This window comes from Colletotrichum navitas (assembly GCF_030913465.1).
Source record: "Colletotrichum navitas strain CBS 125086 chromosome Unknown LY79scaffold_99, whole genome shotgun sequence".
Taxonomy (NCBI): Eukaryota; Fungi; Ascomycota; class Sordariomycetes; order Glomerellales; family Glomerellaceae; genus Colletotrichum; species Colletotrichum navitas.
The window spans coordinates 104,085-120,199 of record NW_026850645.1 but is presented as its reverse complement, the minus strand read 5'-3'; the positions used below and the strand labels follow the sequence as shown (position 1 = coordinate 120,199).

General features: G+C 50.4%; 4 protein-coding genes across 4 annotated transcripts; 1 reads left to right on the top strand and 3 right to left on the bottom strand.

Annotated features, from left to right (window-relative positions):
* Window positions 1-2,792: 2,792 nt before the first annotated feature.
* LY79DRAFT_583902 (uncharacterized protein) lies at window positions 2,793-4,359 on the top strand (the record flags this gene model as incomplete). The annotated part of the gene is made up of 3 exons (XM_060560364.1): window positions 2,793-2,812; window positions 3,101-3,323; window positions 4,255-4,359. 3 exons carry the CDS (start codon window positions 2,793-2,795, stop codon window positions 4,357-4,359), a joined length of 348 nt encoding a protein of 115 aa, XP_060408769.1.
* A 6,664-nt stretch (window positions 4,360-11,023) lies between these two features.
* On the bottom strand, window positions 11,024-11,496 carry LY79DRAFT_673860 (uncharacterized protein; the record flags this gene model as incomplete). Its single annotated transcript, XM_060564230.1, has 2 exons — window positions 11,024-11,248; window positions 11,299-11,496. The coding sequence occupies 2 exons, from the start codon at window positions 11,494-11,496 to the stop codon at window positions 11,024-11,026; spliced, it is 423 nt and encodes a 140-aa protein (XP_060408768.1).
* Window positions 11,497-11,862: 366 nt separating this feature from the next.
* On the bottom strand, window positions 11,863-12,581 carry LY79DRAFT_698131 (uncharacterized protein; the record flags this gene model as incomplete). The annotated part of the gene is made up of 2 exons (XM_060564872.1): window positions 11,863-12,527; window positions 12,566-12,581. 2 exons carry the CDS (start codon window positions 12,579-12,581, stop codon window positions 11,863-11,865), a joined length of 681 nt encoding a protein of 226 aa, XP_060408767.1.
* A 622-nt stretch (window positions 12,582-13,203) lies between these two features.
* On the bottom strand, window positions 13,204-15,183 carry LY79DRAFT_662992 (uncharacterized protein). The gene is made up of 6 exons (XM_060562834.1): window positions 14,930-15,183; window positions 14,809-14,891; window positions 14,669-14,748; window positions 14,289-14,407; window positions 13,639-13,757; window positions 13,204-13,534 (listed from the first exon to the last, which is right to left on the bottom strand). The coding sequence occupies exons 1-6, from the start codon at window positions 15,035-15,037 to the stop codon at window positions 13,255-13,257; spliced, it is 789 nt and encodes a 262-aa protein (XP_060408766.1). The 5' UTR covers window positions 15,038-15,183; the 3' UTR covers window positions 13,204-13,254.
* Window positions 15,184-16,115: the final 932 nt, after the last annotated feature.

Sequence of the window (16,115 nt, the reverse complement as noted above, 5' to 3'; positions counted from 1 at the left end):
CATTGGAGTAGTAGAGTGGGTGGTACTGCGATGGCATCAGAACAGCAAGACTGGAGAGAAAGGTGAGCGTGCCTTGGAGGCAGAGGAACAATGCACCGATTAAGTAAAGCAGACTGACTACCTACCTACCTAGTCAGATTGCCTGGTCCTTTTGGCGGTGCATTGTCCCCTACTGGTTTGTTTGTCCCTAGGCGTTCGCAGCAGGAGTTTGTCTCTCCAGTCGCAATGGTTCTTCAGATCTGATGCGGCTGCATCTATCTGCACGCACGCGCGCCTGCTTGCTGCAAGTTGCAACCTGTCTTACCTATCTTCTCTGGGAGAGCTTTCCTCCTACGCTGTCTCTCTGTGGTGCCGTTAATTGCCAGTTGTGTTGAGGGAATGTCTCTGGGCCTCCCGCAACTCGCCTGTCCCTACCGTCTATCGGTGCAACGTGTTGATGCACGTCTCATCAGTCATCCGGGCAGTCTGTCTGTGATCTGACTGATGATAGTGCCTGCCACATGTCCACATTTGTAGATACCGGAGGATACAGGTACATTCCCCACCCAAGCAGGCACTTGGTAAGGTACGATGTAGGTACAGATACGTATCCGTACTGTGGAGTGGTGTGTCCACTTGCTCGTGGGCAGATACGTACCTTGGTACTGCCGGACCGCCTTGGATACGTACAGTACCTACTTGTCCCTACCTACCTACCGGTACCTTAGCGCCCCGCAGAAAGAGACGACAGGTGCATGTGGGTAGGGCTTCCTGCTAGATCAGATCTGACATCGGACGAACCCCGATCGACCATCGTGGATCACGTATGTACGTACCTACACCGCGCTCCTGCTCCTACTCCTCCTCCTCCCCCATTCTGGACTGTGGACATGGGACATGATATGCCTCCTCCACCATCACTATCCTCACCGCCCTTTTTCAACCTTTTGCATTCACTCACTCACTGCCTGCGGACATGGCATGGTATATGGGCCTTTGCATAATACATTCTGTTTATTCCCTTGTTTTCCCCGACTATTCCTGTCCATCCATCCATCCACCTCACCTCTTGTCTCACTCAGTCTTATCTGTCTGTCGCCTTCACCCTGATCACATCATGTCTTCTTCCATGAAACAAGCCGGCATAACGCATCCAAACAAATCAGTAGCGACAAAGCGAAAAGAAAAAGAGAGAGAACGTGTCAATCCACCATCGCGCCAAGTCGACGTCATCGCCACACATCCTGGTCTCCGCCGAGGCCGCGTCTGCGATGCCGTCGCCGCTGGCCATCCCACGCCTTGTCGTGCCCGTCCTCGTTACCAACGCCGCCTCCACCGCCCTGCTTCTTGTACTTGTCTTGCTCCTGCTCCTGCTCCTGCTGCTCAATCTGGTTCTGCAGCTGCATCAGCTTGACCGACGACGACGTCAGCTCCGCTCGGAGGGGGGTAACTTTTGGCCCTTGACACGTAATGTAAGGTACATTTGCTCCTCCAGCCAAGGTATGACCATCGACTTTTGAAGGAGACTTGGGAGATACAAACCAATCCCTGGGGAATTGGAAACGCCGCATGCGCAATGCGAGCAGGTCAGCGGTAACAGACGGACAATTAGGTCATTGCAGAGCGAGGCCCAGTCACGCGTCGCACATCTCCTCGGAAATCGCTCCCGCTCGTCTAGCTCCATTCCACCAGCCCTACACACGTCTTTCCGATACTCCTCGAGGCAAAGCATTCATCAGACAAATGCTACCGACCGTGGGGTTGCTGTCGCTGTCCACGCTTTTTACGACCTCAGCCAGGTGCTGCTCCCACTTGAGGCGGCTGTGATTCTCGTGTCATGTCATCATTACTCGCGGAAACGTCGCAATAGAAAAGCGTGCGCACGCATATGCATAAAACATAAAACAGGAACAAACGTTCCCGTCGCTAGTTATGTACCTATACGGATATAGTATTACATAAGCAAACCATGCGCAGCCAATTGCCACCAACATGCAGGCCGAAAACAGAAGGAATCAAACCAGCGCGACATGAGCTTATTTGAACGACGACGTGCATGCTTCCCGTCTATGATTGTACTGAATTGTATTCACTGTCCGGCACTGCACTGCGTTGACTTGATCTGCGTCTCTTGGCGCTCTTGAGGATCCCGAGGATAACTGGGTTCAGGCAAAGCCTGGCAGGAAATTCCTCTGTAATCTGCTAAAACGCCTGATACGTACTGATTGATACAGGGGAGGTAGCAGCCACCAGGGGCACCGTCACTTCCCTTCCACGCATTCCATGTTTATTTGCGGTCCCCAATGTATGTAAGCAGGATCGCTCATCACCCATCACCATCGTCGCTCACTTGGGATTCTGGCCGCTAGTACCTCTGTCTGTCTCCACGCCACGCAACGCCACGCGACGCCACGCGACGCCACACTCTTTTTTGTTTCATCGCGTATCCTTGTCTCCCTCCCTCCTTCTACACACCCAGCAACCTAAATATCAACCGAAAACCTATCCCCGTTGTCGTTCCATGCAGTTACACTACGGCGATTGTCACTGAGCTATTGTCAACACTGACATTATTGTAAGTGTAATTTACTTTGGTGCGGAAAATCCATCTTTGGGGCCCGGAACAATTGATCCGCCGCTGGTCGCCCGGTCTTTCTCCAACTTGCTGGCGGCGTGAGGTTCCACTAATTATTACCGTCTTGATAAGCCTTTGCGGTAAACCATCTCCGACGCGCCTCTTTGACCCATCCAAGTTGCCAGATCACACCTAGACTCCGGCCTGTCATTTTCTTCTCCTGCCCGTTCCAATAGAAATGGGTAATCTTGCACCAAGGTTGGCTTGACTACCTATGGCGATACTGTTTATTGGTACGTGCTGTTTGATTGGTTATTTTGACCTCTGACTAACGAATTTACTTGTGACTTGAGCAGGGTTTCTCGTATCAGCAAAACCGCAAGCCACCACTGGTGGCAGCCGCTCTTGTTGCTGGGAGCTTAGAAATTCGAACCCAGTCAGTCGGTTGCCAAGGTATGGGCTTCCGTTCAACTCTATCGAATGTCTTGAGCAGGCCGACAGCGACTGGGACAACTGGGACGAACTCGCCGACACGTGTGCGGATAGCAAAACTGTCTACGCTCTTTCGGAGAAGAGCAGGAAACGCAAGCGCGGATCATTGTCGCCCAAGAGCCGCAAGGACCCTAGATCGTCTGTTTCTAACGATAGCTCGGTTCCCAAACCAGATGGTGATAAGAAAAATAACGCCGCCAACGAGAATCAACTACCTACAACCAAGGGTAAGATCCAAGAGAAGCTGGACATTGCTCTGCAGCTGAACCTCTCCCAGGTAGGCGCCAGCGTTCGATCTATTAAGCCTTGGCATCCTCCCTTCACGGACCGGCCGAGCTCGATGCAAAGAAGTCACGGAACTTCCCTACTAGTACATGTCTTAGACAAATTAGCCAACAGTGCAGTCTAGAAAGATTCAAAGAGCGCCTTATTGGCCTTAGGGAAGCATTGGTTGCAAGAGGATCTTACTTAAGGTGGTATTAACACACTTGCCTGGTGTAAGAGACTAGCTGAGTTAGCTGTGCTTTACATCCGCATTCAGCGCGTCAATCAATGGACAGCACTCTTCTAAGTTGTCATAACCACTACTACAAATAGTAACACCAGTTAGTCATTACATCTAACAGCAGTAAACCCAGAAGTTACAGCGTTTAAGACATCCTGGCCCTAAGTGTTAAGCTAAACAAGAAATACCATCTAGTCTTGCAACAAGATTGAAACCCGTCCCAGTCCCATATTTCAGTTGCATACACACACCTTCTCCCCAGGCCTTTATGTTCCTAAAATATGAGAAAAGCTGCTAACTCCAATGGTCTCTCACAAGATGCCATGATATATACCAATCCAAGCCAAGCCAAGCCAGCCAAGCAAAATACTTTCTTCTTCTTTGTTACACACGCAGACAACCATCGCCATCAACTCTCGAGCAGCGAGCAGGACCGTCGCTCGGGCCCACAGCCTCACTTCTTCCGCACGCAACAGCTACTGGTCCGTTTAATTCCTTCGAGGCGCGTAATCCATCTGATTTATCATCTTTCCAGGACAGTATGCCTTTGCAGTCACGCTGAAGAATATTACCTTTTTCTCGATGAAGCCATCCCTCTTTCCTTTTGGTCGCCGCGAGAAGCTAAGCGACAGTCTCTCCACGCCCACCAGCTTTCTTTATTTGCCAGTCGCACCACCTTCGTTCTCATCCTCTTCTTCTACAGACCCAATACCACCATAAAGGCGATTTGGAGGACGAGTTTCTAAGGGTTGGTCCTCAACCCGCCTGGGGCCTTGAGCGCTTCACCAACCTTGAGAGCGGCGGGTGATGTGATACGCAGAAACCAATCAACGTGGGATCATAGAATCGGTTCAAAACACCCGTAACTCTACTCTATTTGGTTCCGAGAAAGCTGCTCCTGCCAGAATCCCTCAGGCTTAGGCTGCTCCTACTAAGAGGGTATTTGTGTCCTAGTTCTTTGTGTTTTGAGATTCAAAACTGACCATGAGAATGACAGGCCTCTTTCTCTTATAGCTGAGGTATTAGTTGCCCTAAGAAGACTCCCTGCAAAGGAAATTTAGGCACACTGCAGTTCACCAGGGAGGAGTATGTCGTGGAGAAGATTTTCAGCGCCTGTATTAACCCTATTACTAAAGAGAAGACGTATTTGGTGAAGTAGAAGAATTACGCTGCAAAGGATAACACCTAGGAGCCAGTAAGGAACCTTGGAAAATATGGTTTCCTTGTTAAGACATTTAATGACTCTCAAAAGTCAAAGGCAAGGAGAAAGAGAAGGAAGTAAAGGGTGTTAGACAGGCTATGTTGGTAGTTTGGTCCACCTAGGCGACCACTGCCTTCACCAGCTTCTTCACCTTGCTAATCAGTAGCCTTTTCCGAGTCACACATCACCAACGCCACCATATTCATAGCAATATTTTTGCCCCTCCACAGGCTATGTCAACAACTTAGCCTTCAAGGCAGTCAACGATCATGGAAAAGGGATATAGCGGGCTAAATGGAATAGGAGAGCGCCTTAAACTAGGTTTCCTGGTAGCATCTGGTAGCAGGTTGCTTTCGTATTTGCATAGAGACGGAATGACGCGGGGTGGTACAGCTTTGGTATCTGCTGATAGTAGATTGGCCAACTAGTCTAGCTTAGCTCCCCACATGATATTCTCCGACACCAGAGGTGGTATCGAGTAGGTTCTGCGGCACGATGCACAATGGAAATAGCAACAAGCAAGCTACTCAAGCCAAGGATTTATCCCCGCTATCCTTCTTGGAGGCCTTTTTGTGTTCAGAATAGCCAGAGCCAGATTCACTTCCGCGTCTTTGATCCAGAGTCTTAATGGATCAGGTTGCTGAATAGTCCGTCTTGTTCCTTGTTTTCTCTTCTTCAAGTAACAGTAGATGCGGACAACTGATGTGATGCTTTCTGCTTCTCTCAGCCAGAAAGCCTTATACCCTTAGCAGTAACCAGTATTTTCTACGGCCATAGATCAGCAAGGACATAGACCAGACAAGACTTTGGCCGGTTTCAAAACCCTCCCCTAAGTTCAAATTCTCTTCTGTATCTGTTACAGCTAGAGAGTGTCTTTCAACGCTATTATAGCTAATCTTGCAGACAAGAATACCTCTGTACTCTCCTACAGTGCTTTTACGCCTTAGCATAGCTATACAACAGCCTTCGATAGGGAACAACGCCTAACACACACCAGGGAGAATACAATCTAGTCATAGTCAAAGTTGATGTAGGCAAACCAAGCAATAAATGAATTAATGCAAAGTTAGTAAATCTAACTCCTCTCGCCAGGCTCTATCTGTATAAGATCCAGCCTAGGGGTTGCTGTCTCTATGCCAATATGTAATCTGAGCTGAATAAACTCCATCTATGTTGTCTTGCTACTTGTTTGCTATTCGTTTAGTTCTTTAGCTAAAGACGTTTTAGCACTGCCTAAAATACAGTATTTCAATTCAAAGAGAAACAGTAGTAATAACGATTCCAGCGCAACACAATTCAAGATCCCCACAAAGAAATCATCTTGCAGAATACCACCGAAGCCGACAAAGTAATCAAAGCCAAATACCACAACCTCTAGACCTACAACTAAGCCAGAAAGATGATACCACGCAAGCCAAATAACTCATATACACATAGAAATAACAGGAACTCAAAAGAGATTCCGGCTTAAAAGAGACTAGGTTTCATAGGAACCGTAATAAATGGCACCACATATTACGGCAAGTCTAATGGAAGCAACAAGGGATATATCAGTCTTGACAATACTTGGACGACAAAAACCAGCCTCTAGTCCTTTCGGCCATCGCTGCCGCCACACTCTCTGGCCCAGCAAGCACCCCCTGTACACACCAGCAAGCTCACAAAGAACCTGCAGACCTTCCGTAAACTATCTTACACCAAGGTTGGCCATCAACGCTATAAGCAGCGCTAAAAAAGTCTATTTGCCAGTGTTACCTGCACCCGCCAAGGCAGCCAGTCAGCTAGGCTAAAGGCGCCCTACAAGGCTTCCACCTTCCTCTAAATTACCCGGAGCACACCATTCGTCACAATGTGTCCCTAAAGGGGTTCGCGGCTTAGGGCCTCCGAGAGGAGAGACTAGAACCGAGGCTTCAGCTATTCAGCGTCCATCCAATCGTTTTGCTCACAATGCTCAGTGTAAGTATACCAAGCGGCCATCCGTCCACGGAACTTATCCTTTGGGACTAGGCGTACGATGACTCCCCGTCTCGTCAGACAGCCCCAGATTGGCGGTCTGCTTGGGCAGCTACCCCTGTGAGGGGCGTCTGCTACGATAAAGTCACCGCAAGCGATGACTTATTATGCCCTAACGCTGTTCAAATAATGTGCTAGGCAAGATTAAGCAAAATCTCCAGGACACCATAGGCGTTACGCGCAGTGTCATGCTCAACCCCAGAAGACTGTTCCCCGGCGTTGGCACCACCGGAAGCGCCGTCTCTGTGGGTTAAGTCAGCTTGCCAAGGGCGTCAAGGGCGTCCAGCAGTGGGATAAACTGACCCGTACCGCGACACCACTCACAGTCTCAAGGATCTACTCAAGACCTTTGTCGCCATGAGGGATCTGGGAGATGTCCAGAAGTTCCTCAGATATGAAGTATACCGCAACATCAACGGCAGGGTTCATCGCCTTATGCCACCAGGGCTCCGCCACAAGGAGCCGTAGAAATTCAGATATACAGGACTCTATCCACCCACCCGCACACCCATCGATGACGAAGCCGCCGTCAGGTAACCAGCCAGGTATAACTTAAATACCCTACATAAGCATGACACAGACCGTACCGTGATCTGTAGGCAGATCACGGCTTCTGCTACTTTTCCCTCCACAGATACTCATCCAGACATCATCTGCACGCTCAGCGGGCCTTGAGAGGCCAATAGGAACCCTAGTAAGGATTATCTTGCCGCAATAAAGTACTTTATACAGTATATCACTAGTACACTTGACATTGGCATCGCTTTCAAGGGACCTTTGTCCATAAACGACCTGAAACTTCTTTCATGCCGCGAGAGACGCCGCCTACGATGACTCCCACTTTGCTCGTGTGAGCACTAGAGGATACGTGGTCATCTTGGATAGTGGTCCCGTGACATGGAAGTGAAAGGGGCAGCCTTGGGTCACCGCTAACTCTACAGAGGCAAGGTTCATGAACCTGACCCCAACCAGCCTCTCGGCCCGCTGGGTCCACAAGCTTCTAGGCCTCGGCTCTGAACGGCGACGCCCACTGGTCACTACTCAGAGATCCTAGAAATAGGCTTATAAACTTAATGCATTCACTCAATAAAGCCTGCATTCAAAACCCCGACCTGACACAAGTGGGTTGTTGATCAAGTTAAGAGAGGCAACTTCAACCTCCAGCCTCTTCAATTGAACCCACGAGATGCCTACTGACGGGTTTACCGAGGCTCTTAGCCTCGAGAAGCACGCGGACTTTGTCAAAACTCTCGGCTTCACTATAAAGACTGGTAAATGAGCATCTGAATTAACTTCCCAAGTACAATATCACGGAGGAATGATGGGATATACAAGTCAGGGGCAAAAGATGACATGGCGAAATCGTTACGCGGGGGAACAGCGGGACATACTGTCGGCTCCAGATCATCCAGTCCTGCCACCCCACTCTGTCTAACTTCTTCTCATTGCTATCACCTTAATCACTAGAGAAATTAGTAGCCACACACAGCGACATTGCAGCTTCGCATCATGGAGGACTCGGAATCGAAGCGTCGAGGATATGACCAGCCCACAGAAAATGTCTCTCTCCCGATGTCTAACCTATTTAACTATTACTTCACGCATCTAGCAGCTGATCCCTGAGACTGAAATCAAGATTACACCCAGCTCACTATGTGAAAGCCGCGGCGGTCGCAAAACCTACCAGTCATGATACCATAGACAAGATGACAGCCAAGACAGATGTAAAAACCACTTCCTACCACTCCCTTAAGCCTAAACAGTCAGGAAGACTTTGTAAGTATCCTAACAGGCAAATCATTATCTAGACCAAGCTGACTCTTAAATTCTTCATTCTAGGACTGTGTAAGAGTTTTGGCCTGGCCCTTCCCAGAGTTTCCTATTGAAGAAACATCATGCGGAGAACAACACCACGTCTAATTCGTCTCTTGCCTCCCGCGTCGATGCCCCAGCCCCGCAGGCTTAACTGCAGATGCTGCATCATGATAACACAAGCAATCTACTCGGTTATTCTTCTCAATTCTGCTGTCGCTAATACGTGTGTAGGCAGGAACCTATGACGGCTTCGTATTTGTAACCTGTGATTAGAGTACAAGTAAGTGGTCTGCAATGACTCATGGAGGCATACGTCGAATTCCAGGGACATTCCTTGGGCTGTCGACGTAATAAGGACTTGGTGGTGTGGGTAAAAGGCTTGGCCTACATTTCCTTCTTTGACTTGTCTATCTAACCGTCCTCTCTTGAGGGCCAGAACAATCTCTCATTGCTCCTCAACGATGCCCGTTGATAATCACTTAGAGGACGGGCTTTGCGGTCCCGGGAGAAGAGTCGCAATCGTCTGACAGAACTTGAATTATGTTGTAGACAACATAAATTCGAGCGTCAATCTCACTCTTGGCTCGGTACCTGATGTCGTAGCCATTGAAGTCGTTCAAAACCGATACATATCATGCAAAGAGGCGCTTGATGTCAGTCGTCGATTTGAGCTCATATTACCTGATTCGGATGCTCTGAGAGAGTCGTTGCGGGGATAACAGCAGCGATTGGTTAATGATGCCAGCCAGCCGCGTCCATGGCTTCAGATGGGATGGTACTTACTGGGGGGGCACACCTTGCTCTCTATACCATAAGTGGCCAAAGAGTTTCTTCTTCTTCGAGCGGCTGTTATTAATCTGTAAGCGCCAGAAAACGAGCAGGGGCGGCATTAGTTCATGTGTCAAGCCATATAGTCGGGCATTTTCATTTTGTTCCAGACGTCGTCAAAGATCTAACTATCTCGGCGGTCGGTCGCTTGGAGTTACTTCGATTTCAATAATAGACACCAGTCGTTCGTTGTAAGACAAACTTTCCTCAAGAGCTGTGTGCTCTGATAGGTATTTTGGTGTTTAAATATCAGCAAGTGCAGAGTGAAAGTACTAATACCCACGGGTTATTACCTACACTCTAGAAGAAAAAGGAATGACCGACAAGTGACATGCAGCCATGTCAGGTCTGGCAAAGACAAAGGGTACTTGCCAGCAAAAGTGCCAAATCGGGAGTGCCTCGGCGACAAATCTCAGTTGGGTTCATCTCGGTCGGGAATAGCCGACGTTCTAGGAAGTACTTGTTGACGTCTGAGCATACCATTTAATCTGTTCTTCAGGTGTGGGCAATGATTGGCGACAAATGGAACAGGTCGGGGCATCGCGGGATATTCCTGGCGGTCGTCAATTGGGCGATCGCGAGTGGATAATGAGAGTGTGGTCGCCTGAAATGTCTGTCGTACGAGGGAAAGCGCTGTCTACGATGCGTCGGGGCTGGTAAGTATTATCAGATATCTCACTGCGCGAGTCGCGGGAGCTCTCTTCTTACCGATGATAACATGTGCTCTATGAAATATATAGGTGAAGCAATACATACAACTCGTCTCTCAATTCATTTGTTTGCATTGGAAATACACAGAAATGCTGCTGAAGACCTAGACGCTAGTTTTCATCTGTAATGCACACACTTTCTAATGATGCCATTGCAGTCAAGAACAAGTCAAGACCAGCATTTTCCCTGGCGCCAGCACCGCGAGCCCGACATGGGTCAAGGTCTCGTAGGACGCGGTCCAGTCACACGGCGGGTGAATGGACGTGGTCGGGTACTGGTTTCACGCAAAACATTCCCCGTTGTAACTGTCTAGTCTCTAGTATCGCACCTACTGCAGTCTATTGATGCTTTGTGGCTGATGCACTGGATTCGCTGGGCAACGTACTGCTTGCAGCCAATACCGGCATAAGACTCGTGGCAGCGACCTTCTGGTATGAGATCTGTTTCGACGATGTCCTCTGGGGGCGTTTCACCCACGCGATCAAGCGGATTTGCTGGGTATACGGTGAGTAGGGCCGAAGAGGGCGGATGATGGGCGGGAACAGGATGCCTCGGGCTAGCCCTGAGAGGCCCCATCATTCGTATTACCCCTGGCGAGGTGCACTGTGACGACCCCAACGACATCAAGGCCAAGGTCAAGACGGAGGCCGAAGTTCTGTAGGCCAGAGGTGGGAAGAGACGTGTGTCGTTGATTGAAGAAAATGTGCCGTGGTTGCTAAACGACTACTGCGGCTGTGATATCTAATGCTGCGATCGCTCGAGACTCGACTATGTGATAACTGGTATATGCCTATGTCCTTCTAGGAAATACATGCTTATGCCCTCACCGTTTATGCCTGGGCTATGCTCACACCGATAAATGGCGTGCACCGTCTGCATGCAGCCTCTTCCAAGTTCCGAGCTTTTAATTCTTAGTCTTGGTAACGTCCATTCTCAAGCACCACCTATGCCACCCTAAAGAACCCAACAAGCTTTGGTCCATGGCATCAGATGTGGCGTCGTCGCCGGCATTGGCGGCGGAAGCAAGGAGTGGAATACTGCGGAATGTAGAATTGGCCGCGACAACAGAGGCGCAAAGGGGAACAAGCAGCTTGCGCAGCTTTGCTGCCTTTTTCGCCTTGTCTGCTACCTTTTTCGTGTCAGCTTTAGCCTTTTTGAGTTGTTGATTTCGGGCTTTACCAAGGCGGCTGTGGCCCTTGCGGGTGTGATTGCGGCCTTTGTCAAGTCGGTCTCAGATGCTGGTGGAATCGCGGATGGTGCCATACCAACGATGTCCTCCTCGTTATGGTCCTCTGAGTGACAGCTGACGTCACGCTCGGCAGCCGAAGCGTTCGGGAAGGCGTTCAGAACAGCCGAGGCCGCATGATTTCGAGGCATAGAGTCTGGTAATGGTGTGGTGTGCGAACTTATAACGGCCGGTCAGCATAAGACGAGACAAGATACAGACAGGGTAAAGACCAAGGTTAGCAACAACCTTGATCCGTTGCGTAGACAGGCGGTTTTGTTGATTTTGTTGGCTTGGCTTGGCAGGGTATTGTTTCACTTGGATTTAAGAACGAAGAAGCTGTTGAATCGGGGAATGGTTGACGGAGGGAGAAAATTAACTGACCCTGCGACGCAATGCGATGGATGGTAATAGAGCAAAGAAAAATCGAAGTGAAATCTTATCATATTATATGATATCTTATCGTCTAATCACAAGGTTAGTAAATTAACCCGCATCCTGGTTATCAGGCGGACCTCCTATTTTCCAGCCTTGCAGAAGCTGTTAACGGCACCAAGAATCTTTCCGCCGCCTGTCTCCTCTTTCCTGAGAGACTCTAGAAAAGTGTCATAGAGCGTGGCCTGAATGGGTGTTACCGGAAGTGTAAGCACGAACTCCATCTTTGGTGGCAGGTTGTCCTCGAGACAGGATTTGATTGTTGCCCTGTGTGTCTTGGGTTGAACAGTAGCCTCCAGAACAGCAAGCTGCTTCATTGCCTTGCGGTAGACAGACTTGGGACTGTGCTCGTCCTTTCTTGGCGTCTTAGCGCCCTTATTCGGGTAAGCATCACTGATCACACGCGTGGACGCGCATGCTGACCTTACGCTCCTTTCGCTTTGGTAGGCAGAGCCCTCAGTACCAGCGCCCTGGTCATTGCGCCGAGAATCAGTAACAGAGGCGGCAGCGGATATGTTGGTAGCGTTGGTCTCAGCGGGGATAGAAGCAGCTTTTTGTACAGAAGTAATTAAGGTCTTGAGAGGGGTGTTTCTCGAAGTCGCAGGAGAGGTGAAGGAGGTGTGGACGTAGAATATATCCCGTTCGGGCCAATGTTTCAGGACGTAAATTGTTGTCGTTTTGCCGCGCTGTTTGATGGAATACAACTTGGGCCGCAAAATAGGTGAATCAGTTGCTAGGCCATAGGGGTCTGTCGGTGACAACGATGGGCTGGCCCGTTCAGCCTACCACCAAGGTCGGACATCTTTGCGGAGCTTGAAGCCACGGTCGAGGACACCATCTACGGAAAGTCAAGCGAGAGAGGAGGACGAGACATGGGTGTCTGAATTGAGGTGGAATTGGCCTCGGAGGGTACAACTTCCATTTTCTTGGGGCCAGTTATAGCAGCAACCCAAAGCTTGTCAGACTCTGGTGCTTATTTATCATGTTGATTGGCTTCAAGCCGACTGCCAGTGGGACGTGGTGGCGCGCTTTGACTAGACTTGAAGATGCAAGATGGAGCTGATGGGTAGTATGCTGAGTTTGGTGGGTAGATAGCGGACGTTGTATTGTTTTCAACGAGCGGAGGAGCATTCTTAAGGGAGCGCTAGAGGGATCATCTGGGCCAGACATCTGGGGGGGCTAGTACCTAGGTTAGAGCGATGACGAGGCCGCCGGGCAATATACTGGTGGAATTGAATAGGTTGGCTGAGGGGGTGGGGTGTGGGCGTATGTCGTTATGCTTTGGTGGGACGACCACAGAAGTGCTACACTGCGTTAGTTGTTTATTCTGCAGCGGCAAGAAACACAAATTATTTCGTAAACACTGACACAGACTCTTCACGGGGGACTAACTGACTGACCGGCCGGGAGACATGATATGGCACGTCGGGCTAGCTGATATGGATTCGAATTGAACCAACATTTCCAATCCTGGACTAGTAATTCTTCTTGTTGGCACCGGAGAAGTTGGATGGGTATCCGGGCTGCCGCGGCCAACCATCGGCAACATCATGTGGTGTGCCCCATAACGTTCCATGTTCCCGAAGGCGATACCAACCGAGTAAGATGAGTGGCCGCCTTGGTGGGAGCAGACAAGATTGCCATTGTATCTGGAACTGGGCGGGCTTGCGGCCGACAGCTCTGCGGTGTCGCATGATTCCAAAGATTTCCCAGGTGGCAGCTAGATCGGTAGGGTTGCCATTGAGGGCTTTATCCCTACTACCTGGGAAACAGGCCCAGCAGTCCAGCACGGCGCCAAGGGCATGATGTCAAAGCTTGTTCTTATTCTCTTAGGTGGTGGCTCCAGGTACCCCGCTTACAAGACATGAAGAAAGATGACTCCATTGTCGCGTTGCTTGTGGTCATTGATGACATCTACCTTATATTGGTGGTGGTGGTCGTGGTCGTCGTCGTCGTCGTCGTCATTGGGTGGGGTCGACTGCAAGGAAAGTTGTGAAGTCAGTAGGATGGTCCGGTCTAGATTCATTGCAGTGCAGTGAGAGGACGGGAGGGTAGTTAAATGGACGAGGAGAATAAATAGAAAACAAACGTACATTGTAAGCAGCGGGGTCAACCTGGTAGGATTTTGGGCCTTGGGCGTCGTTGCTGTTGGCTTTGTTGCCCTCCTGGCGGGGGGGGGTTTTCTTTGTGTCCCATGTCGTGAGTGTGGATGAGTAGGAATTGAGTATTATTGGGAAGTGATGAACAGGCAGCTGAGTGGGTTGTTGCCGCGGAGAGACGGTGTAAAGTTGGTCAAGTTAAGAACAAGCACTCACAGCAGGTACGTATAACTAGCACGAACTGTCCGTCTGTCCCTTTTGACTCCGTTTTGGCGCAATGACAAGCGACCTCGGCTAATTTCGCTCAGCTGCGCCAAACAATTGCAGATGCAAAGGCAACTACGGATAACTAAACAGAATTTGCCCTTGTTACTGTCGCTAACCACCCACCCAATGCCATTGACTCTAACCAAAAATTGGCTCGAGAACCACGAGTCAATCACTTGATCACGCCTTCCTCTCGCCATGTCCGATTCATCGGCATCTTCGTCATCTTCATCATCCTCATCATCCTCATCATCAAGACTGCCTGCATGAACCCGAGCGGTGCCGCAGTCTCTGCCCCATCACCACCGACTATCATGAGCCGGCCATGCAAAGCGCACATGCTACCTCTCCGTCCCCGACTTGGCCTTCTCTCCGTGGTCCCCGTTCCTCGCCATGATTCTGGATGCTCTTTTTCTACTCACGGTTTGGTGTTGACGCAAAAGAAGAACATGATGGACTAACTTGTCTCTGCGCGAAACAGGAACACTACTCTACCGCGTTCCCATGTCTTCTCTACGCTTACAAGAGGCAGCAAGCTGTGTGCTGGGTGATTCTTTTTGCGTGCCACGGTCCTCTTCCCGCCCATGGAAACCGTAAGCCGTGCTTCAACAACTTCAACGACGACAGAGTTCAATAAGCTTGTGCTCCCACACCTCTGCTTACATGCACGTCTCTTCTCGTCTGCTCAACGCCGCAGCGAGGTCCACCATACTGCCCACGAATGCATCCTTGACAATCGCGTCGTTCTGTTCCGCGCCAGGTTGCAAGCTCCTTCTGGCCCTACCGATGGAGTCGAGAAATCGCCATCGTTTGTTTTTCGCAGTGTAGACGCGGTCCAGCCCCAGCTGGTTCCGACAGGGCCTTGAGCAAACGGAGCAAGGCCGACGTTCATGTCCTCTTTCCGCCACCTCTTCCCAGGTAGTCTGTCCAATGACCCTTGGACCTCCGCCTTGCTGGCAAGCCATCGCTTGGCCGAATCGATTACTATTGCTCCGAGACTCGTTACTCCTCTCTGGCTTCGACTCGAAGAAGATGGCGACGCGCATAGGGGGCTGGAAGGACTTGTTGTTCGAATTTCAAGTCAGAAGACTGGGAACAGTGCTCTGGAGTCTTCTGGCAGCTAATGGACGGCAGAGGAAGAATAAAGAGAGTTAATCTGACCAACATCGTTCGAATTTTCCCTCTCATTCTTTCATCTTCTTTTTGTTAGAGTACCTGTAGAAACACCTTTCAGTGAACCCCTATCGCCCACTACCAAACCCCCTTGCCAGGCCCTAGCTATCCACCTCCAGACACAGATAGATCATCATGCATCCGACTACAGCACTGTAATATAAACACTCTTTGCTGCTCTCTCTATCTCTCTGCCCTTCATCTCATCGTTTCATTTCCTAGATACCTACAGCCAGTACAAAGATCCCCAAGCCGTACCCTCCTTCTGTTCCTTGAATAGGGCAAATTCATCATTGATTAAGCCGCTCCCCTCTTGATGAACTCAATCAGGTTCATGACGTGCATCTGATACTCGCCAACTGCAACGGAAGCTCTCCTCGCTCTCTTCTTCTCCCTGTCTTCCGCTGCCCACCGCCCTCGCTGGTGTTTCTGTTGTTCCGCACTCGTACGGGCAACGTCGCCCCGCCGCGCTTTGGGCACCGCGACGACGGACGGCACCCTGGACGAAGGTGGCTGGCGCTGTGGCGGAATCGAAGGAGCCGCCAGATGGGGCTGGCGAGAGAGGCGTGCGACCGAGGCCGAAGGGACGGGGCTGCTCGCGTTGCCGGAGGATGGGGAAGCGCTAGGGGTGGCGGAGTACTGCCGATGTTTCTTTTTGGCGCGCTCCAGCTGTCCTCCGTCGACTGGAGGAGGGCCATTATGCTGATTGGCTCGTGCTTGGGCGTGCGCGGCGGATGCCTTGCCCGTGTCCGGCCCACTAACGCCGTTGAAAAGCGGCGGGGGAGGCTTGGATGGGC

What these genes read in the sequence shown, in the direction of transcription:
- LY79DRAFT_662992 (XM_060562834.1), bottom strand. Translation starts at nt 15,037, where the DNA reads ATGAACGTCGGCCTTGCTCCGTTTGCTCAAGGCCCTGTCGGAACCAGC. An exon ending in CACACAGCTTGCTGCCTCTT is followed by an intron (nt 14,408 to 14,668) that starts GTAAGCGTAGAG and finishes GGGTTCATGCAG; the next exon opens with GCAGTCTTGATGATGAGGAT. An exon ending in GGTTCTCGAGCCAATTTTTG is followed by an intron (nt 13,758 to 14,288) that starts GTTAGAGTCAAT and finishes CTTTCCTTGCAG; the next exon opens with TCGACCCCACCCAATGACGA.